The 26,070-nt window shown below is 33.9% G+C and overlaps 3 protein-coding genes and 1 pseudogene across 3 annotated transcripts; 3 read left to right on the forward strand and 1 right to left on the reverse strand.

Moving 5' to 3' along the window:
* Positions 1-588: 588 nt before the first annotated feature.
* On the forward strand, positions 589-2,142 carry LOC134240106 (uncharacterized). The gene is made up of 2 exons (XM_062722206.1): positions 589-1,835; positions 2,056-2,142. The coding sequence occupies exons 1-2, from the start codon at positions 714-716 to the stop codon at positions 2,140-2,142; spliced, it is 1,209 nt and encodes a 402-aa protein (XP_062578190.1). The 5' UTR covers positions 589-713.
* Positions 2,143-10,426: 8,284 nt separating this feature from the next.
* LOC134240109 (uncharacterized) lies at positions 10,427-15,586 on the forward strand (annotated as a pseudogene).
* A 906-nt stretch (positions 15,587-16,492) lies between these two features.
* LOC134240110 (ATP-dependent DNA helicase RecQ-like) lies at positions 16,493-19,520 on the reverse strand. The gene is made up of 2 exons (XM_062722208.1): positions 18,765-19,520; positions 16,493-17,338 (listed from the first exon to the last, which is right to left on the reverse strand). The coding sequence occupies exons 1-2, from the start codon at positions 19,265-19,267 to the stop codon at positions 16,501-16,503; spliced, it is 1,341 nt and encodes a 446-aa protein (XP_062578192.1). The 5' UTR covers positions 19,268-19,520; the 3' UTR covers positions 16,493-16,500.
* A 1,246-nt stretch (positions 19,521-20,766) lies between these two features.
* LOC134240108 (uncharacterized) lies at positions 20,767-25,678 on the forward strand. Its single transcript, XM_062722207.1, has 2 exons — positions 20,767-23,124; positions 25,616-25,678. Exons 1-2 carry the CDS (start codon positions 20,767-20,769, stop codon positions 25,676-25,678), a joined length of 2,421 nt encoding a protein of 806 aa, XP_062578191.1.
* The last annotated feature ends 392 nt before the right edge of the window (positions 25,679-26,070 follow it).

The raw sequence follows: 26,070 nt of genomic DNA on the forward strand, positions 1-26,070 counted from the left end.
ATCTTTGAAAATCTTCTTCTCAAGAACCACTGGGCAAGAAAAGCTGACACTTCTGTGGAAGCATCATGGTATAGTGTAGATTCTAAATTATTCAAATCATGCCCCCGGGGGGGAGGACGGGGCCACAATTGGGAATCAAAGTTTAATATAGAAATATATAGGATAAATCTTTGAAAATCTTCTTCTCAAGAACCACTGGGCAAGAAAAGCTGAAACTTATGTGGAAGCATCCTGGTATAGTGTACAGTCTAAATTGAAATACAAATCATGACCTTCTCAAGAACCACTGGGCCAGAAAAAAAAAACCTATTAAAATGGGAGTTGTTTTAAATTGAAATATATAGGAAAAATCAATTTTAGTTTGATCTAAGGGCAGATCACTCTAACTGTAGAAAAATACCACAGAACAATTTTGTTGAGTTACATGTAGCTGTCAGCAAAAGAACAAATTAATAATGATTTTGTACCTGCTTTTTGAGACATAAATTGAAAACTTATTCAATTATCCTTTCGAAAAATGCCCATGGCGGCTATTTAGATAGCGAATATTGTCAATAAGACCTGCCGCTAATGAAATAAATGAAAGTTAATAACAAAAGCAACCATATATAAGTGAGAAAAATCGCCGGATACTGAAGATAATTCTTAGGAAAAACATCCAGAAAAAATTCTTGTGTGACCATTTGATAAAGGGTAAATGTACATCATTTGATATGTTTGGTATTACCAAATGGCTCCTATTCGTACTACTTTTAATTCTGAATAAAAGGGGGATCGCAAAACAAACTCAAGATGATGTTAAGATCCAGGAAGATTTTGATTTTAATATCACTCACATAATTATTCAGAGCATCCTTCTTTGTGGACCAGACATCGTTTGCGATAAGTCGATCCTCTCTTCTCTTGGGATTCGAATTGATTCAGATGTGGTTCTTCCGAACAGGTGCCCGTATTGTACTTGCCAAGAATATGACTGCTATTCCATATTGTCTAACTATCCCTGCTGTCCCGATTTATTCTTTCAAAAAGGTCTAGTAGAATGCACTGATACTTACGTTGTTCCATTCAGATTTTCTTACCCAGATCTCGTGGTATCCCGCTGTCCGGTTGGTACAGAGGCCATTTTATCCGGTAACTGCACAAAGGAACATGAAGATGAAGACCGACTAACACAACCACCGGTTGCTTCATCAACAAGCTGGATATCCTACAAAAACAAATATTGCGCTTTGTGTCATAACGAGACGAATTACCTGGAATGGGTATTAACTTTCAAATGCCTAGTTCCAACGGATTTTAACCATCTTTCCTCTTCTGAAGATCTTCTTTCTTTTGCCAAATCAGAATCCTGTGGCATTCATTTTGAGCATCCAAACATAGGGCCATATATGAAACTCTGTTCTACTCGCTACAATAAAAGAATTGCTACATGCAATGTATCGGGTTCGTGGCTGCATTATGACGACCAGATACAAAGTGCATGTCAAAGTGGGTATGAAGGACATTATGGCATGTTTAAAAATATTTTCTGCAAAATTTGCAACCCCCCTAAATTTGAAGAGAAAGTTTTGATTACGTCTTGTGCACATTCAAGCATCTTTGAGGATACTTGCTTAAATTTGCCTTTGTTACAGGCTTCATTCCCCTATAAAAATTATTTTTGCTTCGTTTGCAACCACGGCGATAATAACGAAGAATACTACAATGATGTAATGTTTAGAAGAGCTAATGAGACATACTGGGGAAACGAATTTCAATTTAACATTGACATTGCGTATATTGCAGACCACGTTAAAGTGTATTTGCAGGAAAATGTTGAGAAAATAGAGTCACATGTACTAAATATTAATACAGAGGCCATAAAACCAAGAAAAGATCCAATGCAGATTAATTTTCCAACAGCGGTTGAAATGTTGCACCTGCCTTTAGGTAATACCATCTGTTCAACGAGAACGAATAATGAAATATCTCCGGATGCTTCGCCCGAAAATCTCTCACTTTTTCGTTATTCCGTCAATTTGACAAATCTAGTTTATGCCGGTTTCTCTTTATCAGGAAAAGGTACCTGTACATCCGGGTTATTACCCAACTATACACTGTCCCTACAAAGAAACTGTTCTTGTTCTGTGGGCTGCACTTTAACTTGCTGTGACGATTTTTCGATAAGACAAAAATGGACTTGTATCAGTGATGTTTACCCAGGAAGCAAAGGCAATGATACGGTTAAGAACTTTCGTGCAATTAATGGATGTCTTAGCAATAATCATATAGGAAAACTCTGCATACAGAGAAATTTTTCCAATTTTTACCATTCTATTCCAGTAGAAAATATGTATTGGACAACCACCTTTGCAAACTTATTCTGTAATCTGTGCAAAGAAATCAAAGGCGAAGAACATTATAATAAACTCTATGACAGTTTAACGAATTTAAGGCCTTGGGATTTAAAGGTCACATGCAAATCATACGTTAATTATCTCTATTTTCAGTCATTTCAACAAGTGATAGACAGTTTCATGCAAAATTCATGTGATATAGGTTTTCATGTTCCATATTATACCATGAGATGTAGTGACGTTTGCAATGTAGAAATATCATCTTGTAATGTGTCAGGGACATGGAAATCGTACAACAGAGATGTACTTATAGCGTGTGAACAAGCAGATGCCTTGACGTTTCCTCCTGTAAGCTCGGATTCGGTTGTCTATAAAAACAAATTCTGTTTAATATGTAACCCAACTGAAGTGAATTCATCTGAAATAATCCAGACATGTAAAAAAGATAAAGATCCAAACTTAGTCACAGCTTGTCGACAATTTCAAAACATTCATGTTTGCTCCCAGTACAAAAATATTTTCTGTGAAATGTGCAATGATGTGAACGCTTCTTCCTGTGAAGGCTTTGTTTATTGGAACTATAGCACTGGTGAATATTATGGCAGTACCATGATATATGATTTTAGCTTCCGGACGCCATTTTCGTTAGCTGCATATGATAAAAATAATGGTCGGACACTGTTGGAGAACACTCTGAGCTGCTCACCAAATCAAATCTACGATGAACGTCTTGTAAGTTTCTGTTTTCCCTCTTACATCTCAGAAAATAAGACTACCCATAAAAAAATATATTGTTGACTATCAACCAGTCGTCAACTTAATACTCAAAAGCAGTGAACATCAATGATTTTCTTTAAAGTTATCAACTGTTTTGCATTTAATTCTCAGTCGACTTTCAATAGGCTGTTTTTCGCCAAGTTGGCCATTGGTTGAAAGCTTATACTTTGCAAATCTCATATGATAAAAGAGTAGACCATTGTTGAGCACTCTAACTTTGAGATCTTGAAGCGTTGACTTTAACTGATCTCTCAATGTAAGAGTAATCTGACAGAGAGTTTCTCTGACTCTAATTATGTTAGGGTTGACTTCATTCTAAATCGGGGATAAATACTTTTCAAATCGATTAAGCATTACAATCTAGATTTTAATCAAGTAACGTGTGGCAGTGTATTTGTATGTTTTGTCAGAAAGTGGGGAATATTGAGTTGAAACAATTATTTTTATCAACGAGCCTGAAGCACGAAATGAATATTTATTTTTAGCCGAGCTTATTGCTAAACAAAGCAATTACCGGCTTATGTCTACCCCACATTTGCCAAGTTAAAGTTATATGTAAAAATATAGTTCTTACTCTCAATTTTTGAGATAACACAAATGCTAAAAAAGCAACAAAAATAAACGAATTTTATTAAAACAGACAACAGTAGTAATTACTTTGAAAACTTCAGTCCTAAGTCAAATAACAAAGTTCATTTGCGTAAGGTTTTTCGATGGTGTGTGTTATCGTAACATAGTTCTCTACAAACGAGAGAGGGAACCAAACTAGCCTGTTTGTTTACATTGGACCATGTCAGGTTAACTCTTATCTCGATAAATTCGGACCGTGGTATTAGGAACCTAAAACAAATTGTTTGATCATTTATATTGATATTTTAAAATAATTTTTCCAGAAGAATATTTTTTTTTCAAATAATAAATTATATGTCACAAAAGCCCTTATTTTCGTAGCACCATTAATGTGTTTTTAATTGTTTGTGTAACATATTATTATTACAGTGTCCAAAATTTTTGGTTATTTATCTTTTTGAGGTGCATGGACACAGATTTAAAGTTCATATTTTCTGTATAATCTTACGACTTATACATTTTAATAGCATTTCCCAACAAAATATATTAAAAATCTTATTTCATCTTAAAGTTATTAAAATTTTTTTACACGGGTTTGATTGACACATCTTGCATTTTCAAAAATTTTAATTTTATTCTTAATACTTATGAAAAGTGGCAATCTTCTTGTGCATAAATAAAAACTATAATCCAGAAAATTCAGAGCAAAAATGTTCGAAAGCAACACATACACACAGTATATTGTCAGTCCGTGCAGTTGTGGTGAGCAGACTTTAACAATTGAACGCTCCCGGTGTATCATTAACATCAACAATACCAGAGCTCGTGCCCTGTTAACAAAAACTGTGTTAGTTTCATGTGTGTGTTCAAATTGTTAAAACTTGTACACGTAGTAATTTGAAATTTTTTTAAATCTTTTTTAAATGCTTCTTAAGAGGGAATGTTTTGAGAGGAAGATGGGTTATAATGATCTTTGGAAACTAACAGCTGAAAATGGAAGAAATTCACGTTCAGAAAGTGTAGGGATAGGGGGTCTCTACACTTCCTCTAACCATCCCACCAAATAATATATATTCTAATGATATGTTTGCATGAGTAATTCTCGGTAGCAGATGAAAGAATTTCCTAAACCATTTTATCAATCTGAAAATATTTTTCGATCAATGAAGACAAAATAAATTCTCATATTCATCTGTAAAGTCACATGCAGGTAAATATATCATATGCATTTTTTTTTACATTGTTTGAGCTCCGCCATCAGAAAGATAGAAATTATTCAATAATATAATAACAATATTTAGTCACTTTGTCAAAATAATATATTGCACAGCTGAATATTTGAGGCATATATACACGTAAGACACTATCCAATTGAACGGAATACGTACATGTACAATACACGTATACTACAAATATAATGCAACTCATAAAAAGTTCTAGTACATTCTTATAATAAAATTAAAAGGCAACTGAGTCTTATATGTAAGACTTTTCTTACAATGTTACCATTCTTGCAATGTTATCGATATCAAAAAGGTACACGTAGTCAATTTTTACAAATAAATGCATTTTTAAAGGTATTCAATATCACTAAAGAAGTCAATTTTTACAATGCAATTTATGCAAGTATGACCACATGAGTCTGAAGATTTTATCGTTAAAAACGGAAAAGAAATTACCCACCCTCAACTAAAAAACGCATGTTTGGTTTTTTGTTGTTTAGGGTGGGAAAAGTTCTTTCGATTTTGAACGATAAAAACTTCAGACTCCTGTGGTACAACATTTCTATCCTTAAATTTTATTTTGCAGAAATCATGCAAGGACCTTATCTGTTTTCCTGGCAAGACCCTTTGGAATGGTACTTGTGTTTCGGTTCTAGCAGCATCAGTCAACCTGCGATATACATTGGCTACTAAAGTCAAATTTGTCCTTACAGACAATACTGGAACAATCAGATGAACATTACTCAAGTTCAAAACCTTGCTATGGGAGAAAATACATCAACTGACTCAGATAACTGAGTCACATAGTACTGTCATTGAAAATTTTATCATAATGGTATCCATGGGCTGCCGTACTTTAAATATAAGGCAGGGAGAATTTTATTTGTATCTTAAATTTTTTCTAAGGGACCCAATTAATAGAGATAAATTGGAGGAAAAACTAATTCGTTTCATGCAAAAGCATACTAACTGGACACTTTCGAACGAAACCAGTTCAGAGGTTGAAATGTTTGTTAGTGAAAAAGCATTTATGTTGCCCTACCTCTCGATGCAATACAACAGAAAACGACAATGTTTCATCTTTCAAGACAGACTGGATTGCCAGTCTGGCGCATACAGGAATAATTTGATAAGTCCTTTGCTTACTTGCCCACAAATTCAAATCAAAGAAAATGATTTTGGATCAAAATTAGTTGATATTCAAACATTGGATTCCGGATTTGTGCAAGAGACTTGTCTACAATTAAATTGAAGGGTTTAAAAGAGAGCCGATTTTTGTTAGTCCATGATTTGTTGTATTTCATTCTACATATTTTGGAGTCGCGTGTGAATGTGGGATTTTGTATTTCAGGGGACAAAGGTCTTATGCATGTATATGTTGTACTTTACATCAATATGTACATGCACAAGTGGCTGGCTAACGAAATATGCAAAGTAGCAGTAGTATATACTTTTATATGTAGCGGTAATGTAATGTTTTTGTAGCGGTAATGACTGTGTATTACTATTAATATATATTCACGGTACTAAATTAGATATTCAGTTGTGCAAGATTCTGTTCGTTTGTCTGACCCTCTCGAGAATTTTTCACTCATACTGGAGACGCCACCTCTTGCCGGTGGAGAGCTGTAAATTTTGTCCTATACTTGGCACTGTGGGCCATTGAGCAGAGAGCGATCTTTTTCATGCCAGCAACTACTGCAACGCAGGACCTCTGTACATACGTTCCCTTCCCAATGACTGGTCTCCACACAATGGAATTCAACTCCTTACTTCTTGACTCTAGAGCAGACACTCTAACTGCTGCGCCAATGGGGCGACGCAAGATACTGAAACTGAATATATTTATGCACCTATCTTAATACCCTGATCTTACCATCTGCCATCTTACACATATCAAACTGTCCTTTCTCTACGTAAGGAGTCATGAATAGAGGATTGCCCGGGTCTATTCCATTCTGTAGCATGGGAGGATATTTGTCAGGAAACATGCACCTCAGTCCACTTCTGGCCAGAATCTGCTGAGTCAGGCAAAGGAGGAAAACAGGGAGGGTATACCTGAATATTGGGATCTTAATCTTTCATGGAATTCAAAATATAAGTTTAAGTAACCTATACTGAAAACATATACTGTATACACACTGGCAGATTAAAAGGGGGCCCCAGTTCTCCCAACCACCTCCCTCTTGTGTCCTAAATATAGATATTTCATAAATCATTATTATAATTCTAACTTTTATCTATTTGATTTTTTGGTGGGGGATGGTTGGAGGCTCTACCCCGACCACAAACTTGTCATTCCCCAACCCCCTTTCAAGATACCTGGATACGACAAGTGTGCTATTAGTACCAAGGGTGCTTAGTAATAATTTAGATATTTTCATTTTTATCCAAAAATTTTATCAAGGGCATAAATTTTTCCTGTATCTTTAATTCAACTGAAAAAAAATCTTTAAATTGTACAAAATTTTCCTTTATTAAAAAGTTACAATAAACAGGAAGAGAAAATTCGGTCTCTCAGATAATAACATCAGAGTGTTGTCCTTGTGTTATCTCTCTTAAATGTTAAGCGTGAATAAAATATGAATTATCTTCTTTTTTATGCAATCAAACCCTATTTCCTTTTCCGTTTTAACCGGCAATGTTTATTATTAAAAGTGTCACATGATACTCACGTGTTTTGATGACTTTGTTAATTCATTCTTAAGCACATTCGATCTGTAAGGTTTTTTTTCATTTGACAATAATTAAACAAACAAAAATAAATAGATACCACATCACGGTGGTGTATTGTGAGAATTGAACAGAAAATATAAAGTATGAATCATTTTAATTAATTAGCATTTTCCCTTTTTTCTATTTAAATCAATGAAATCTCCCTCCCTTTCAAGTCATACATGTTTGACAAATAATAATCACGTGATAAAATAAATGACTGAATGGAGAACACGTGAAAAAGCATATGACAATTTTAATCTGTTAATGCTCATCTTAAAATAAGCCCTGCACAAAAAAATGAGCCATGTGTTTTCCCTATTAACTAACTATTAGAACCGTTTTATAGACTGGACGTACAGCTATTATAGTTACATATATTTAGTTTGTTTATGTGTTTATTTATTTATTCATTATCAATTTTGCGCATTTCTGTAGAAGGAGCGGATTCCTGAATTTTAACATCAGTTGAGTTCCAATCCAGGTCTATGGTTTAATAGATTAGACCAAATGGGGTATGTATGTTGGGTAAAATCATGGGAAAGATGCAGGTACAAAACTGCAGACTACAAGTTATACATTTATAAACTCTACGCAGAGACGTTATACGGATTATTAAAAAATGAAAACAACAATTAATTCTTTATTTTTCTTTTTCTTGGAAACAGTTTCGATTTATATATACCTTGCAATTGCATGGATTAAAAATTCTGAAATACTTTAAAGACTTTTTGAAACTCGGTGTTTCATACTGATATTTTCTGTCAAAATGTTCTGGTGAGTTCTTAAATAGAAGCCCTTTCCAAATTCTAAATGTATATATAAATGATTTTTTTTCTTTCAACTATATTTTAGGTCTATCTTTCATAAGTTTGTTCTCTTTATGCTCATTTGGGCCCTGAATTAGTAATAAAACATAGCTTATCTTATCTTATAGACACAAAATCTTTTTAGATACCTAGCTAATACTTATTCATTCATTTCTGTCGACTTATGAGACTCAAAAGTTTTTCCGCATTGAAAAAAAGGGAAATTGCGTAAGATAACTACTCGGAAATTTTTTTAATAAAATTAACTTAATTAAATGAATTTTGAAATGTCCTCTCCGACCCTTCACAAAATTGAAAAATCAAGCAATTATATTGTCAGTAATGGAAAAGAAAAGAAACAAGTGAAATGGCCACTAATAAATGTTGAAATTAAAGTGAAGAAATCCGTCGCGTCAGCTTTTTCAGGCAATTATATCTTCAGTAACCGAAAGAAAGAAGGCAAAAAAAGAAGAAAAGAAAATGAGATTACAAAGAATAAAATATTAAATTATATAACTTATAATAACCCTCCTGTCATTGAGGGAATTCGGACCTACTGGAATTTGTGGAATTATTACATGTTTACACTACACCATCATAGGCAACCTTGATCTTTGGAACCCCCCCCCCTTCCCAGAGAACGTGGATTTGAGCTAATTCAGTAAGAAAAGGCCTATATATGAAGGTTTGGAAGTAAAGGTCACCCACCCCGAAATACATGAAGATTTTTCCTTTTGGGAAAGGCGATTTTTTTTTTGCTTGTCAAAGAAATTTAAGGGGCTTCTTTTACACTGAGGTACACGTGGAACCCCCGCCCCCTTTGGATTTCTGGATTAAAATAATACGATTTGAATTTCGATATATTTTCCACACATTTGATTATTTTAAAATCAGACAAGAGACGTAAATGAATATACTGCATGTATAACTAACTCAACTTATTAGTTAGTTCTGTACTCTTTGTTGACCAACCATAGGCGTCGGAACGGGGAGGGGGGCTTAGTACCCAACTTTTTTGGCAAATGTATACATAATATAGGCATTGATAATTGGGATTTTCCTTTTTTTGTTGGTTTAGCCCCCCTTCCCTTTCAATTTGCTTCCGACGCCTATGCCAAGGACATCATTAAGGAATGAATTTAATAGCTACCCATTTTATACGGTATAAACTGGGTTGGAACAGTTTACGCTTTTTTATAAATCGCGATAATTTGATTTTCATTCATTTGATGTTAGAAAAAAAAATGATTGTTCTAACAAAATGACTTCAACTTGTATAAAATTTGAATGTAACGTCAGGCGGATTGATACATTTTTGACGCAAGTCATTTTGACGTTGGCAACCCATATTATATGATATAAAGTATTTTTTACCCAATCAAATACAGCGTTACAACCAGAATTAAATTATCACTTCATAGAATAGAAGATTATAAAGTTTACACTTTTTTAAAGTTAAATTTTTAATTTTAACTCGTTTAGCTAATCTTGTATTATTTTCTGTATTTTCTTTCAGTATGAAAATTAAATTACATGTATATGTATTCAGAATTGAAATCAGAATGATAAAAGTAACAGTGGTTAATATGGCTATTTTTATGCGCCCGTATCGATAGATCGAGGGCGCGTATTGTTTTTGCCCTGTCTGTCTGTTTGTCTGTTGTCAATTTCAAACTTCGCCAAAATTTTGAACCATGAGACATAATTATAGAGATTTCATATTTGGTGTGCTTACTCCACTACAATTAAGCTCTTAATTTCAAATGACACCAACGCCAATGACCTTGTGACTTTGACTGTAACCTATATGCTAAAAAGAACTTTAATTTGACTTTATTCAAAAAGTTATGATTTGTTGAAATTGTTCCAAATTAATATAATTCTTTATAAATCCTATTAAAGTAAGGAAATGCAAATATTAGTGGAATGATATAAATCTACGCTCATCAAAAATACATGTAACAAGTGAAAGTCCAAAGTGCATAATACGCAATCTCTATCCAGAGTTATCGTTCCCGCTACGCTCCCACTTATACCTCTGTTAACGTCTAAAAAAGTAGTTCCACAAAATCGGCTACACGTGACCATCACGTGTTGTTCAAAATGGCGACGACTCCAAAGAAGGAATCGAAAATAGATTGTTTTATTTGTTTTTCGCAAAATAATCGTACATATAAACTAAATGGAAGGAAGCTTTCATCAGAGAACTTTGAGAGAGAGTTGACCCTTCTATTACAGGATGATGAGGATAATCGTTTGGTCTCAAAACTGAAAGATGCTGATGCTGGTATATGTCGTAACTGTTACAGCAAGGTAAAGGGTTCATCTGATTTCATTCAGCAAGTGAGGTCTTCATGCAGGTCATTTTTAAATGAACCGTTTCATGTGAAAAGAACGATGCCTTCCCCCCTTACACCGAAAAGTATTCAAGGGACTGAGGGGTGTAAAACTGCGAACCCTACCGTCAGTGACGACACAGTACATGTAGTTCAACCAAAGTCAAGAAAACGACTAAAAGTTACGTTCGAAAACTCAGCCGTGAAATGTCAAAATACAGCTCCATCTCAGGACATATCTTTACATTCCATGTCTACAGTGTCATTCGAGCATGGCTATGCTGCTGTGAATCCAGATATAAAAAAAGAAAATGTTGATCCTGCATTTCAACTTGTTCAATCTACATGGGAAAACCTTTTAAGTGACAAAGAAAATAAAGGTCCATCAGCACTTGGAAATTCCTCTGACAATTTCTTTAATGAATTAAGAAATCAGTCCAGATCGCTGATGTCAAGAACAACAATGCTTGCTTCTGTATTATTTAAATACAGAGAAGCTAACACTTTGGTGGAAAATGCGGACCTCCTTTTTCAAGATATTATATCAGAGATGAAAAACAGGTAAGTAATTTTCATTCAGAATAAAAAGTTTTAATGCAAGTCTTTAATATTGATGAGCATCAATATGGTAATATTGTATATGATATTATTTTAAAAGACTACTATTGATTGATGTACGGTACATTATTCTTGTTTGATTGACACTCCCATCTTCCCTGATTACTTAAAAGAATCTTGAATCCTTGCAATGTTGTTTACAGGATGCCACATTTATTAGAGGCTATGTGTTGTGTAGCTGTTCCTGAGAGTGGAAAGTTATCGCCATCTATCATTCCCGTTCTTGTGACATGCTATAGTATTCTGATGAAACATAAGTATTCAAACTTATCAGCTTTCCACAGACTTGCCAGTGCAATTGCAGTCGAAGGAGGACTGAATGATAGAGTAAGATATTAAATGGAATATGACAATAAGTTATTACTAACCCGTTATTTCAATACAAGTTATTATGTTGGTACATGTAGTAGGAGACACCCCCACAAATTATCAGTATAATTATCAAAAACACAGTTAATTGATATATTTTGCCCCATTGGCTATTAGATTGGACAAAAAGTTTAATTCTCTTATAGTCTTATTTGTGTCTCATACCTAACACCTTACCAACCTCATTTAGTTATTATCACTTCACACAGACATGGAAACACTAGTTTAAAAAAAGGTGATTTGGGATGGGGTGGTGTTTCATCAATCAATGTACTTTTTGTCAAAAATAAAATGGTTGCTGGCTTGCTCTTGATTAATGATTAATGAGTGATAGTGTTGAAAGGGGGGGGGGGGTAGTGCCTCTAGCCTGACAACTCCCAAGTTTCCTAGTCTGTGTCTGTTAAAGTTGAAATTGCTTTGTTATAAGTAGATATCTAGGTACAGTTTTGATCTGCTTTAGTTATTATACATGTATTTCTTGTTTGACATATTATGTCAAGCTTATTAAGCTTGCTTATGCTATATATATTTTATGAGGGTATTTGATTTGCATGTGGTTATTATTGTAATTACTGTTTGCTTACCTTTTTAGTATAGTTATTATTGTTACAGTTGATTCAATTTTGAGTGCATGTTGACTTATCACAGGATGGATCTACCCGTTAAAACGCCAAAAATACAAAGACTGGTAAGATGAATGTTGTACTCAGTTGATAAAATAAGAAATTTACATATATATATATTTTTTTGGAGTATTCAATTTTTTATAATAAAAAAATTCTATTACAAGTATGTCATTTCTTTTAATTGTTTCATTTATTAAGTTAAATAATTATTGACAAATTTTCAGTTTTAAAGTTCTTCAGTATTGCATTTGTAAACAGCAAAATTATGAAAAGATGTTGTAATTAAATTCTCATGTTCAATGTTTAGGGCCAAACAAGATTCAACCAATTAGGAATCATGTTGTCATCCCAGAGAAGATTGACTTTTCAGGAATCCATTGGTTGTGCTTCTCAGAATCTAATTACTGCAAATTTGAAAATCAATCCACTAGTGTAGGTGACAGGTGGGAATAATTTAATATTTTAACTTATTACCTATTACCTGCAATTTTTAGGTAATACACATATAACTTCCAATATTGCAGGATTTGTGATTAACAGATTTTTTCTTTGCTGGTAGGTGATAACCTGGATATATATATCAAGAGATCAAACCTGACATCAGAAAACAGGAATCTGGATCTTCATCTTTTTACTTCAAATATCATTTTTAGTCGAGTTGCTACAGTTGACATGAATAACGATATACCAAATATTGATGTGTCCAAATTATCTGCGGATGATGTTCTCCTTAGAGCAAATTGCCCGGAAAGACTTAAGTTCATGGATGTATGTTGTGTGCTACTCTCCAGAATTTTATGTCAACTGCCTTTTTTTCAGAAGTTTGGCAAGATTTTGCCCAAACATATTCCACATGAATTTTCACAGAAAATGGCTGTTGCTTCTAAGGTGATGCCTTTGCCCATCCAGTTCAAAAATGAAGCAAAGCATGAAGATTGCTTAGCAATTATGGACTCTTATGAAGACCAGATTACAACAATGTACCAAACTGCCTTCGGTAAATTCATGTTCTTACATTTATAACTTGACCAGTGATTGTTTATAAGATGTGATTTGAGATAAACAATTTGACCATTTTAATGTTCATTTATATACAGTTAAAGTATATCATTGAGGAAGCTAGTAAATTTCCAGTTCCCCAAAACCAGGACTATTTGCAGCCGAGGGAAATAGTCCTGGTGGAGGGGAACTGGAATCTTGCTAACTCCCTCAATGATATACTTTTCAACTGTTTTATTATACCAATATAAAAGTACAAAAATAGAGGGTTACGAAAAATGGTGAATTAGCTTCCCAACTAATTATACTGCCTTAAACTCTTATATAGGAAAAAATCAGTAGAGGTATAATAAATGTTATTATTTTCCCTCTATATACATATATATATCCCAGTGCTAGTGTCAGGAATAAGCATATATCATGTATATTTTCCATCTATATTTTTTACTCTCATAAACAGGTAACTTGGACACTCTTAGAAAATACCAAGTGGTTCTTGGGGAGACCAGTTAACACGTTCAAGATTACAAGAGGCAAAAAACCTGCGAAACATCTCCATAACACCTGAGAGAAGATTTGATGATTTGAACCCAATTGTAATCGAGATGTGGCATAACAAACAAGACGTTTTAGAGGTATCCGCATCGTAATGAGATTTTAATTATAAAACTTTAAAGCTAAGCTCAAGTGAGTTTCTCTAATTACCTGTTGTCCGTCCTTATGTAAACTATTCACATTTTCATCTTCTTCTCAAGAATTATGACTTCAAGAATTGATGAACTCTGCACCAATTTTAACCAAACTTGTACAAAGCATCCTTGGGTGAAGGGGAGTATAAATTGTTGAAATGAAGGGTGGGGCCATTTAAAAATCTTCTTAGAACCACTGTGCTATTAAAGCTGAAACTTATTTGGAAGCATCATGGGATATTTTAGATTCTAATGGATTGTGATAAGAAACAATTATCATTATAAATGCACAAACTTGGGCATAATCACAGTCATAAATAACCCTGCCCCCTTTAAATTTGAAATTCAAATATATTTTTTTGTATTTTAGAAATGCTTCAAGTGCTTATACAAGGGCGAGAATTCTCCTGGAACACTCAGCTTCTTCAAAACGCTCTTACATCGTACAAATGTGAATGGGCAGGTGAAAGGAAGATTCCAACCCCACTTTGATCTTCTAATGACTGTAGGGGAGGGACTGGTAAAAGAACAGTTTATGGAATATTTCCAAATGGAGAATAAGTATAGTCAACCTAACCATAAGAATTTTGAAGACATTGACATCAAATCTTCTGAAGAACAGAAAGCTTTATTACTGGCTGCTGTGATTGACTTTATGAAGTATTTTGGATACTGCAATGCAGATACAGCCGAAGGTCTTCCTCAACCGCTAAGAGGAACATTAAAATATCAACTGCAAAAAACAAGGGATGAAAACCAGTTGATTCTAGTGCCATTCCATGAAAAACCAGTAGATGATGAAGTCTTTAATTACTCAATGCAACTTTGTCATTGGTACTTGCATATTATGGAGCTGCATGATACCGCAAAAGAGGGTGATCTAAATCGAACAATTCTCAACTGTAAATATTCAATTCCGTTTTTCTTTTCTCATTCAAGATTAAGCAAATACTTGGTTGAGAATGTGGACTATCTATTGAAAACAGAAAAATTACTGTCACCTTTACAACGCATTCGTGTTTTGGAGGGTTCCTATGTCAACATTTGGGGTGGTCATGGCAATAATGTTGAATGTGACTTAGTACAAGAGCACAGTGTATGTAATCAAAAAGCTCTTATCAAAGCATTGGGAGCAAACAAAAGTGAGAAATCCATTTCTCGTGTCACTGTATCAGCTGATGCAATTGATGAACTCTGCACAAAATTTGATAGAAGTGTAAATCTAAAGCCAAAAAGTGGCAGACATTCTTTATCATATTCTGAAGCGGACAGTGATATTGTTTATAAAAAACTGAGAGATTTAAGACCATTTCAACATAGCCCAGGCAGGACCTGTAAGGGTTTCAAAAATGTAAGTCCCACTCCACTCCCTCTTGAAGACATGTCCAAACTTAAAGAGAGACTTACACAAATCATCAAGAGACTTTCACGGGGCTTTCAATTTATGCCAGCGGAGGAGGATACGTTTGACCCTGAAAACGAAATTATTGACAATCTGCCACCGTTATGAATCTGTTGTTGTCTATAAATACACCATTTCCCCTATATTGTTTTCTTCATGCATGGAGATTTCATAATTTTACCCATAAGTTACATGAATGGTATTATGTGAAAATTGTGATATGGATATAGAAGGATATGGAGATAACAAACAGTATTCAATCTCAAATTTTTCTTCAGAACAATTAGCACTTTAGTCTAAGTAGACTCCACCAAATATTGAATGCTGTATCACTCTGTATCTAATGTATTTCAAAGCTGTTAACAATTCTCCTTGACTGACTTTATGGTAATTTATGATTAAATGTAATGATTAACTGTAATGTACATGTATTTATTTTTCAATAACCTCTTAAAAGATTTCAACTAAATATTTCATCACAGGTACATGTTATTAATGCAAAAAGTGAGTCAGAAAATAAGTTCTTTTATTTTGCTATTACATAGCAAAAAAATGACATATTTGCAATACATTGTATAAAGAATATAATGTTATGTTTCCTTCAACCATGATGCCAGATGTTTTGTTTCTTTTTCATAAATGAAAATGTTAATACATGTAACATGTTTATGAAAGTCTAATGTAAACATATCTGCATTTCATTTAAGACTTTTAGTGGAAATTGTCATGGTTTCAATAAATAGAGTGCACCTAATAAGAAAAGGTACATGCAGATTATAAAATATTGTTCTTTCTTGTATAAACCTACAGAAGAGCATCAACATTTATTTCTATTTGAAATTTTAAACAGGTCAAGGGGTCAATCTTTATATTATCACAATGATTATCCCACAAACTTGTGGTTTGACATGTTTGCATGATCATAATTCTAAAATTTGTAACACCAGGGAAGAGATTTAATTAAGTGTGCCTAGTCAGTAAAATGTGGCACAAAAAACAATTGATATTAGAGGTTTAGTTAATAATTGTTTTCAGACATGTATGTTTTGGATACTTGTTACATCAACACATGATTCACAAATACAGTTTTCAGCACAGAAGGAACAACATTTACAGTCAATAATGCTTTCTTCTTTTTCAAAACCAAAGACCGATAAAAGTTGATTCCTTAGACATAGGGAATCAGTTTTACAGTAGTTTATGATGTCTTCCTTGATCCCAGGCAGATTCTTACCTATATCACGATTTGAATAGTATAAAGTTGCATATGAAGGTTGTCCACAACGACCTGCACGCCCAATCTCCTGCAAGTATTGCGACAAATTTCTGGGAGGACATGCGTGAATAATATGTGTTACATTTTTGGGATCAAATCCCATTCCTGCAATTGATGTTGTTAAAACCAACCGAATAGTTGGGTTCTCCTTTTTCAGTTCTGCTATTGTACGATTAATTACATATTCATCTTGTCCAGAACATATTGCACTGTAGAGCGATTCATTGATATTTAAAGAACCAAACAAACTTTTTAAGTATACCAAAGCTTCACTCATGTAATATATGGGCAAAAATAATAATGTTACTGGGAAATCTGCCTTCTTTTTGTATAGATCATTACATAATTTGTGGACAATTTGTTCATATTCATTCAGAACATCAGGACCTTGGTCTTTCCTCCTTTTCATTAAGAATATATTAGGTCTGTCAGGTGTATGTTCTATAAGGTGAAAATTCTCAAGTCCCAGCTGTTTTGGAATTGTTTTCTTCTGTGAAACTGTTAAAGTACCACTCAAACCTATCACTGGCACACATGGAAAAAAGGATTTTACACCTCTAAGCTTTTTGAAGGCAGTTCTGAATTCTTCTCCCCTGAAATAAATTGTCATAATTATTGATTATATAATCATGAACTAAGAAATGTGTGATTGAGACAACATCCTGATAAAATTGTACATTTAATTATTCCGATCATTAACTATCTAAAATTTAAGACATGACTTAACTTAAAATATGTATATTGTCTCTACAATAACAATACAAAATGTGTCATGGAAGTCACCACGAAGAGTTGTGTCATTTTTAGGTCAACTTAGTCACTCGCATGCGCGGATCTAGAGGGGGGTTCGGGGGGGGGGGGGGGTCAGGACCCCCCCTGGAATTTCTACGTTTAAAAAATGTATATACTAAAGCAAGAGAAAAGTCACCTTGGACCCCCCCTGGAAAACGCTGACCCCCCCTGGTGAACATGAATATGTGTGAAATGGGTATGAAAAGTGAAGGATTTGAGGCTATAGAATAGGGATGGGTATCGCCAAAAATTTCGTATCGCAATATATCACGATTTTTTCCCACAATATTATGATAATATCATGATATTTTTAAAAGCAGTTTTTACAATGATTTTATAAGAAAAGTCATTATTTTTCTAAAAAAATATGCTAGAAAAACAAAATTTTACGTTCTTGAATTTTTTATGTGTATAAAATCAATTATGTTTGGACGGTAAGATGTCGTTCTTTTCACTTTTTACAACATTTTTTATACTTTCTGCAATTGTAATTTGAAAGATTGAACAAATAAATGAATAATTTCTGGACTTTATAATATGTACCTAAAAACCGGTATTTAGGTCTCCGTATCACGATACTTATCACGCAACAAAAAATCGCGATATACCGGTATACCGATAAAATCGCACATCCCTACTATAGAAATCATAGACTACCCCAAACAAGAAATTTCTGGGATTGGAATTTTTTTTTTGGATGGACCCCCTCTGGAAAAAATTTCTGGATCCGCGCCTGACTCGGGTGACCTTTTGTTATCCATTTGCGTTCGTTGGCATTTGTCATGCGTCATTTCTGATGAGCGAAGATGTCTTTTTTGAAAATTTTGAAATATTTGGTTCCAGGGTCAATGGTTCCCGTAGGGTGGGGCGCACGTGCACAACTGTTAAGTGGAAATGCCTTTTCATTTGTTACTCTGATCTATAATAAATAACCAAAGTAAGTATGCATGCATGGTGCCCCATTCAAAATCGTGTCAATTCATGGCATCTGGTTACCAAATTCAGTTGTTGGAAAGATGTTTGCATGATACTCAGCCTAACTCAGGTGACCTATAACGCCTGTGGGCCTCTTGTTTAGCGTGCAGTCAGATGGGGAAAAAATCAGTACAGTTTGAGCGAAAGAATAAATATTTTCACGATAATCAATAAAGGAGATTTGCTTTTGGTTATTTTGTCTGAGTATTAAATAAAAAATATTTTGAAAGGGTACTTGTATGTTAAACTTACCATTTCTCTATAATATGACATTCATCAATTACAACGGCGACTACTTTTGAAGCAAACTGCTCATCTGATAATATTTCATGTCCTTTTTTTGTGTTAAAGAGGGCCTCTGGATGACATAATACAATTGAAAAGTCCCCCTTCTTCACTCTGTCCACATCCACCTCCCACTCCGATATAAAATCCTCCTCTGTAGTATCTTCAACTTTGGACACAATATTAAGTCTACATGCACTGATGCCACGAACTTTCAATGCTTCGATTTGATCTTTTTGAATTATATTTAATGGTGAAATTGTCAAACAAACGGGGGCCTCCTTGTCTTTGCCAAGAACCTTTGGGAGTAGATGATATATGAGACTCTTTCCATAGCCGACTGGCAAACTAAGCAATAAATCTCCTTCCTTGGTATTCAAAAGATATTCAAATGCTTGTCTTTGGCGGTCCTTTAAGACAATATCCTTTCCATATTCCTGTACAATTTTGTCTAAATCTACCGCTTCCATGATTGTTTACATTAGTAATGGAGGATTACTCCGCGAAATAATCCTTTGTTTGTGACCGTTATTTGCCGATAAATTCTTCTTAATTTTAATATTTTAGCTAGAATTTAACATCAAAATATATAAACAAATACATTAAAATGTATAATTCTAATATCATGGTTGAAGGTGAGTTTTGCCAAGAATCTTGTCATTTGGATAGTCTAGGCGTTAACAGAGGTGTTGTAGCGCAAGCGTATACGCCCTCTGGTGAGAGATTGCATAATACGATCGACAAAATCTATGCAGTTTTCGGAGATCAAATGTTCTAACTATTTATCGTAATTCCACTGGGTAAATTTATCACCTTTTTCAACACTTTTTTGTATTCGCACAAAACAGAATTATTCAAAATCGTATTCATGAGACGAAGAAAGTAGATATTTAAGCACGTTAACAGATTAACTTTTTAGAAGCCTTTCTAATAATGACTCTGGTATATAGGCTTTTTTTCTATATCTTTCCTTATCTTTAATAAGATACAGAAAATTCTTTGTAATAAAAAATAATAATCAATTTTACAATTATAGTGATTTTGAGCTTAAATGATCTAACAAAATGTCTGTACCTTCTATAAACGTTTTTCCTATTTTTATCAAAGCATACCCTAATTTTTAGTATATGGTACGTATATGCATATACGTGGTATTTAACACACACCCCCCTCCCTCTTTCCGAAAGAAATCAAACACAAAACAGTATCAGGGAACAATAATCACTGTTAGAATTGTTTAGGACAATTTCTTCCTAGTTTAGCTTGGACTTTCTGTAAGGCGTGACATTCTCGGCGTTACATAATTAGCTTCTGAAATTTACACAGCTTTTCTTCACTGTTGAAATATACATAGGATAGAAATTCGGCCAAATGTCAACTGGTGTAGCAAACAGTCAATTAAATGTTCTCGCATGGCACAGAGGCGGGGCTTAAGTCGTCTCATCGTTGTCAACAACAATTTAAAATTCCTGATGTTATTAATTTCTTAGCAAATGAGAATCTATTCGCCTTTTGTCAGACGCTAGTTACGTTGCGCCGAGAATGCTACGCCTACCCCGGTAGTCCAAATTTATCTGAGAACTGTTCTAATTTAATGGGGAAAATACATTCAAAAAGCATTTATGATTGGAAGTTTGGTCTAAGGGTAGATCACTCTAAATGTAGAAAAATACCCTCAGAATAATTACATAATGTAAAAAAAAATTGTTTTTGCGTTTGCTTCCTCAGATACATATTGAAAAAAAAACAATTATCCTTCCGGAAAATGCCCTTTGGCAGCTACTTTTAAATCCCCTATATTGCCAATAAGACCAGGTGCTAATGAAATAAATTGAAGTTAATAACCCAAGCAACCCTATATAAGTGAGAATAATCGCAAGCTACTGGAGATAATTCTTAAGAAAAAAAACATCCAGAAAAAAAATTCTTGTGTGACCATTTGATAAATGGTAAATTTACATCAATTGATATGTTTGGTAATACACAGTGCCTCCTATCCGTAGTACTATTGATTCTGAATAATAGAGGGATTGCAAAACAAAGTCAAGATGATGTTAAGATCACGGAAGACTTTGATTTTAATATCACTCACATAATCATTCAGAGCATCCTTCTTTGTGGACCAGACGTCGTCTGCGATAAGTCGATCCTTTCTTCTCTTGGGATTCGAATTGACTCAGATGTGGTTCCTCCGAACAGGTGCCCGTATTGTTCCTGTCAGGAATATGACTGCTATTCTTATTCCCTATGGTCTGACTATACCTGCTGTCCCGATTTATTCTTTCAAAAAGGTCTAGTAGAATGCACCGATACTTACGTTGTTCCATTCAGATTTTCAAAACCAGATCTCATGGTGTCCCGTTGTCCGGTTGGTACAGAGGCCATTTTATCCGGTAACTGTACCAAGGAACATGAAGAGAAAGATCGGCTAACGCAACCACCGGTTGCTTCATCAACAAGTTGGATATCCTACAAAAACAAATACTGCGCTTTGTGTCATAACGAGACGAATTACCTGGAATGGGTATTATCTTTCAAGTGCCTAGTTCCAACGGACATCAACCATCGTTCGTCATCCGATGATCTAATTGCTTTCGCCAAATCAGAATCCTGTGGCATTAATTTCGAGCATCCAGACATAGGGCCACATATAAAGCTCTGTCCTACTCGTTACGATAAAATAATCGGTGCATGCAATGTATCAGGCACTTGGTTGCATTATGACGACCAAATACAAACTGCATGTCAAAGTGGGTATGAAGCACGTTATGGCATATTTAAAAATATTTTCTGCAAAATTTGCAACCCCCCGAAATTCGAAGAGCGGGTTTTGATTACATCCTGTGAACACTCAAGCATCTTTGAGGATGCTTGCTTGAATCTGACTTTCCTGCAGGCTTCAATCCCCTATAAGAATTATTTTTGCTTTCTATGCAACCACGGCGACAATAATGAAGAATACTACAATGATGTTAAGTTCATAGCCGCCAATGAGACATATTGGGGAAACAAATTTAAATTTGACATTGAAATTGCATATATTGCAGACCATGTAAAAGTGTATTTGCAGGAAAATGTGGAGAAAATAGAGTCAAACGTACTTAATATAAATACAGAGGGCATAAAACCAACAGAAGAGCCGATGCAGATTAATTTTCCAACAACGGTTGAAAAGGTCGAGCTGCAAATAGATAATACCGTCTGTTCAACGAGAACAAGTGATGGAACCTCTCCGGATACTTCGCCCGCTAATCTCTCACTTTTTCGTTATTCCGTCAACTTGACAAATCTAGTTTATGCCGGTTTCTCTTTATCAGGAAAAGGTACCTGCACACCAGGGTTATTACCAAACTATACATTGTCCTTACAAAGAGACTGTTCCTGTTCTGTTGGCTGCACTTTTGGTTGCTGTGACGATTTTTCGATAAGGCAAAAATGGACTTGCATCAGTGATGTGTACCCGGGAAGCGATGGAAATGATGCGTACAAGAACTTTCGTGCAATAAATGGATGTCTTCGCACGAATTATTTAGGAAAACTCTGCACACAGAGAAATGATTCTCATTTTTACCATTCTACTCCAGTACAACATACATATTGGTTAACCACCTATGCAAACGTATTCTGTTACCTGTGTGAAGAAATCCAAGAAGAACACTGTGGGAAACTCTATTCAAGTTTATCGAATTTAAGTCCTTGGATTTTTAAGGTCACTTGCAAATCATACGTAAATTTTCTCCATTTTCAGTCATTTCAACAAGTGATAGACAGTTTCAAAGAAAGTTCCTGTGATATAAGGTTTCATGTTCCATTTTTAACCGAGAGATGTAGTGACGTTTGCAATGTAGATATATCATCTTGTAATGTGTCGGGGACATGGAAATCGTACAACAAAGATGTACTTATAGCGTGTGAACAAGCAGACGCCTTGACGTTTCCGCCTGTAAGCTCGGGTTCGGCAGTCTACAAAAATAAATTCTGTTTAATATGTAACCCAACTGAAGTGAATTCATCTGAAATAATCCAGACATGTAAAGAAGATAAAGATCCAAACTTAGTCAAAGCTTGTCTTCAATTTCAAAACATTCATGTTTGCTCCCAGTACAAAAACATTTTCTGTGAAATGTGCAATGATGTGAACGTATCATCCTGTGAAGGTATTGTTTATTGGAACTACACCACTGGTGAAGTACATGGGAGTAGTTTTCCCTATGATTTCAGCTTCCGGTCGCCATTTTCATTAGCTGCATATGATAAAAATGATGATCAGGCATTACTGGAGAGCCCTTTAAGCTGTTTACCAAACCAAATCTACGATGAACGTCTTGTAAGTTCTATTTTCTCCCTCACATCTCAGAAAATAGTCGAATCTATACTTTTAATAAGTTATGTAACATTTATGAATACGTTTTCTTATTATATCACAAATGTAATAAGTTTCGCTATAAACCCTTAAAAATGCTGAGTCACACCGAAAACAGTTATGTCCGCCAGAAACAGTTATGTCATTCCCAACGGAAACAGTTATGTTATTCTTTCGATCACGTTCATATGTTTTTACGTTACGCATTTTAGTTTGGGTTCGAGATTTAATGACGTCGGTTGCTAAGTAAAAATAAACAACACAGCGTATTTCTTAACATCAAGAAGGCATTTTTGGATTATTTGTGTAAATTTTTACGTTTTTGAATGATTTTAAATTTTCTTTTAATTTTAAAAATGTCATATAACATATACCACATGGCTTCTTGGGCGACTATAACAGAATATTTGGCCCTCGGTGACAGGAAAGCCCTGGAAAGTTATGTCACCCTCAACCTTCGGCATCGGGTGACATAACACTCCAGGGCTTTTCTGTCACCTCGGTGCAAGTATTCTGGTATGTCACCCTCGAAGCCATGTAATATATGTATAATGTCCCACGGTTGTGATTTTTGGGGAAAACCCCATAGAATCTTTACAGTAGCCTATGTAGATATCTTGTGTGTAATTGTCATTTGACTGGATAAAAATCGTTGCATTGTGAATACTGCCCAAAGGCTAACCAAGCATTGAAGAAAACAATTTAAACACAATAGGTTCATTGCAGCCCAACGAAATGTTTGGTATCATAAAGAGGAGAAAAGTTGTTTCCCTTGTAACCATTTGTTTGACCCCGCAACGGGATATAATTTTTGTAAAGTGTGGATTTGACTATAAGACTCCCCATACAAAAATGTCTAGTTGACTGTCAACTATTCATAAAAAAATAAACAGTCAACTAGTCATCCACTTTATACTCAAAAGCAGTTGACCACGATAATCTGAATGTTTTTTTTCTGACAATTATCAACTGTCTTGCATAAAAATGTCGGTTGACCATCAATAGACTGTTTTTTACCAAATCGACCATTAGTTGAAGGTTAAAACTTCTCATGCGAAATATATAAGGGAGTTGACCATTGTTGAACATTCCGACTTAGTGAGATCTTGCAGAGCTGACTATAGTTGATCACTCGAATAGAGTTTCTCTGACTCTTATTATGTTAGGGTTGAAATGACATCATTTAAAATCCGGTTAAGAAATCCATTAATCCTAATAATCTAGATTTGAATTAAGGTAGAACCTATGTCGGAAAAGTCTTTGTCACAAGATTTTCAAACTTTTCAAAATAATAAATTAGCACTCGCAAATCAATCAGTCAAAAGCACACGACATGTTTCCTTGTCATTAGAGTGTGTTCCCCGAATGGCTACTCGGAAAAAACAACAAGTAATTATCACTCTCAATTAAGGGGCCGTCTAAGGGGTACAGGTAGACTTACCTGTGTTTACCTGGATAAGCAATATTTTATAAATCAGATGGATTCATTCAATTTTATTTTAATTAAGAGGGTTTTTTTTTTATTTTCCGAAATATACTGAATAAAATATAGATAAATAAATATAGATAGATAAAATTAAGATTTAAGAAAAATAAACAAATTTTTTACCTTTAATTTTATTTTTTCCAAACTATTCAATCGTATTGATTGAGAATTTACAAATTATTATCCCATTTTTATGCTACATTTTCAAACTCTTTTAAATAAATTTACAAAAATTATTTTTTTCTAAATAATATAGATATTAATGTATTATAAATAAAGTGTTTCTATAAAATTATGTCTAATTTAATTTATTTATTTATCATTTTTAATTATTAAAACATTCTTTTAAATCATTGTAAAATACAGAAGTTTTTGTTTCAATATTTATAAGAAATATAGACGATTGCAGATAAAAACAGATCACTTTGATTTTTAAGGAATTCCTAAGTTAATAAGCTAATTGATGAAGCATCTGATAATTGATATCAGTTCACTTTAAAATTTTAAATAAGCAAAACTATCGTAATAATTGTCAAAGAAAATGATGTGCTGAACTTGCCTAATGATGCAGTCCAAGCTGTAAATGCAAGAACAACACAAGCTACAGCCCTTACTTGTGATGAAACATATGGAGATGGACTAAATAAATTGTAAATATTGTAAATATGTGTGATATGAAAATGAAACAGTATTATTTAATATATAATGTGAAAATCAGTGCTGCTAAACAATAGAACTTCAAGATAATTTATAGTTTTTAATATGTTTTGTGCTTGTAAAATTATTTATTTAAAAAATAACTATACAAAATATTTATTCATACTAGTGCTCAAATAAAAAAAAATGAATTAAAAATCCATTATATTTTATTTAATTTCTGGTAGATTATTCATACAGGTAAGTCTACCTGTACCCCTTAGAGGGCCCCTTAACTGAGTGTGATATTTACTTGTTGTTTTTTTCGAGTAGCCATTCGGGAATAAACCAGCCTGTGAAACATGGAACGGTATTGTTGACAAACCAATCGTGTAGAATCGTTCGTGTAACGTGCAAGATCGTGCGTGTATCAGACTCAATCGTTTGCAGTTTTAATCGTGCGAGATCGTGCGTTTAGAATCGTGTGAATTTCGTTTTGTAAATTTTTATCGGAATGTTATTTGTAAAATAAGCATTTCACTTTTTTTTTAAATTTATTTATTTAATAATTAATTAATGAATCGCAATATACATAATTGAATGCAGAACGAACTAATTTTTGCTCGTAAACAAGCAATATAGTAAGTCGTACAATATTAAGTTCTCGTCAAATAGCGCAATTAATATTGTGATAAATCGTACTTGGATCTTTAACATTTTTTTAAATCTGATTTTTATTCTTGTTAACTGCTAATTGTGTTAAAGATATTTTTAAAATCAATACATCA

Source organism: Saccostrea cucullata, unplaced genomic scaffold (genome assembly GCF_032062105.1).
Source record: "Saccostrea cucullata isolate Sc308-1 unplaced genomic scaffold, CSIRO_AGI_Scuc_v1 ctg9916, whole genome shotgun sequence".
In the NCBI taxonomy this organism is placed as follows: Eukaryota; Metazoa; Mollusca; class Bivalvia; order Ostreida; family Ostreidae; genus Saccostrea; species Saccostrea cuccullata.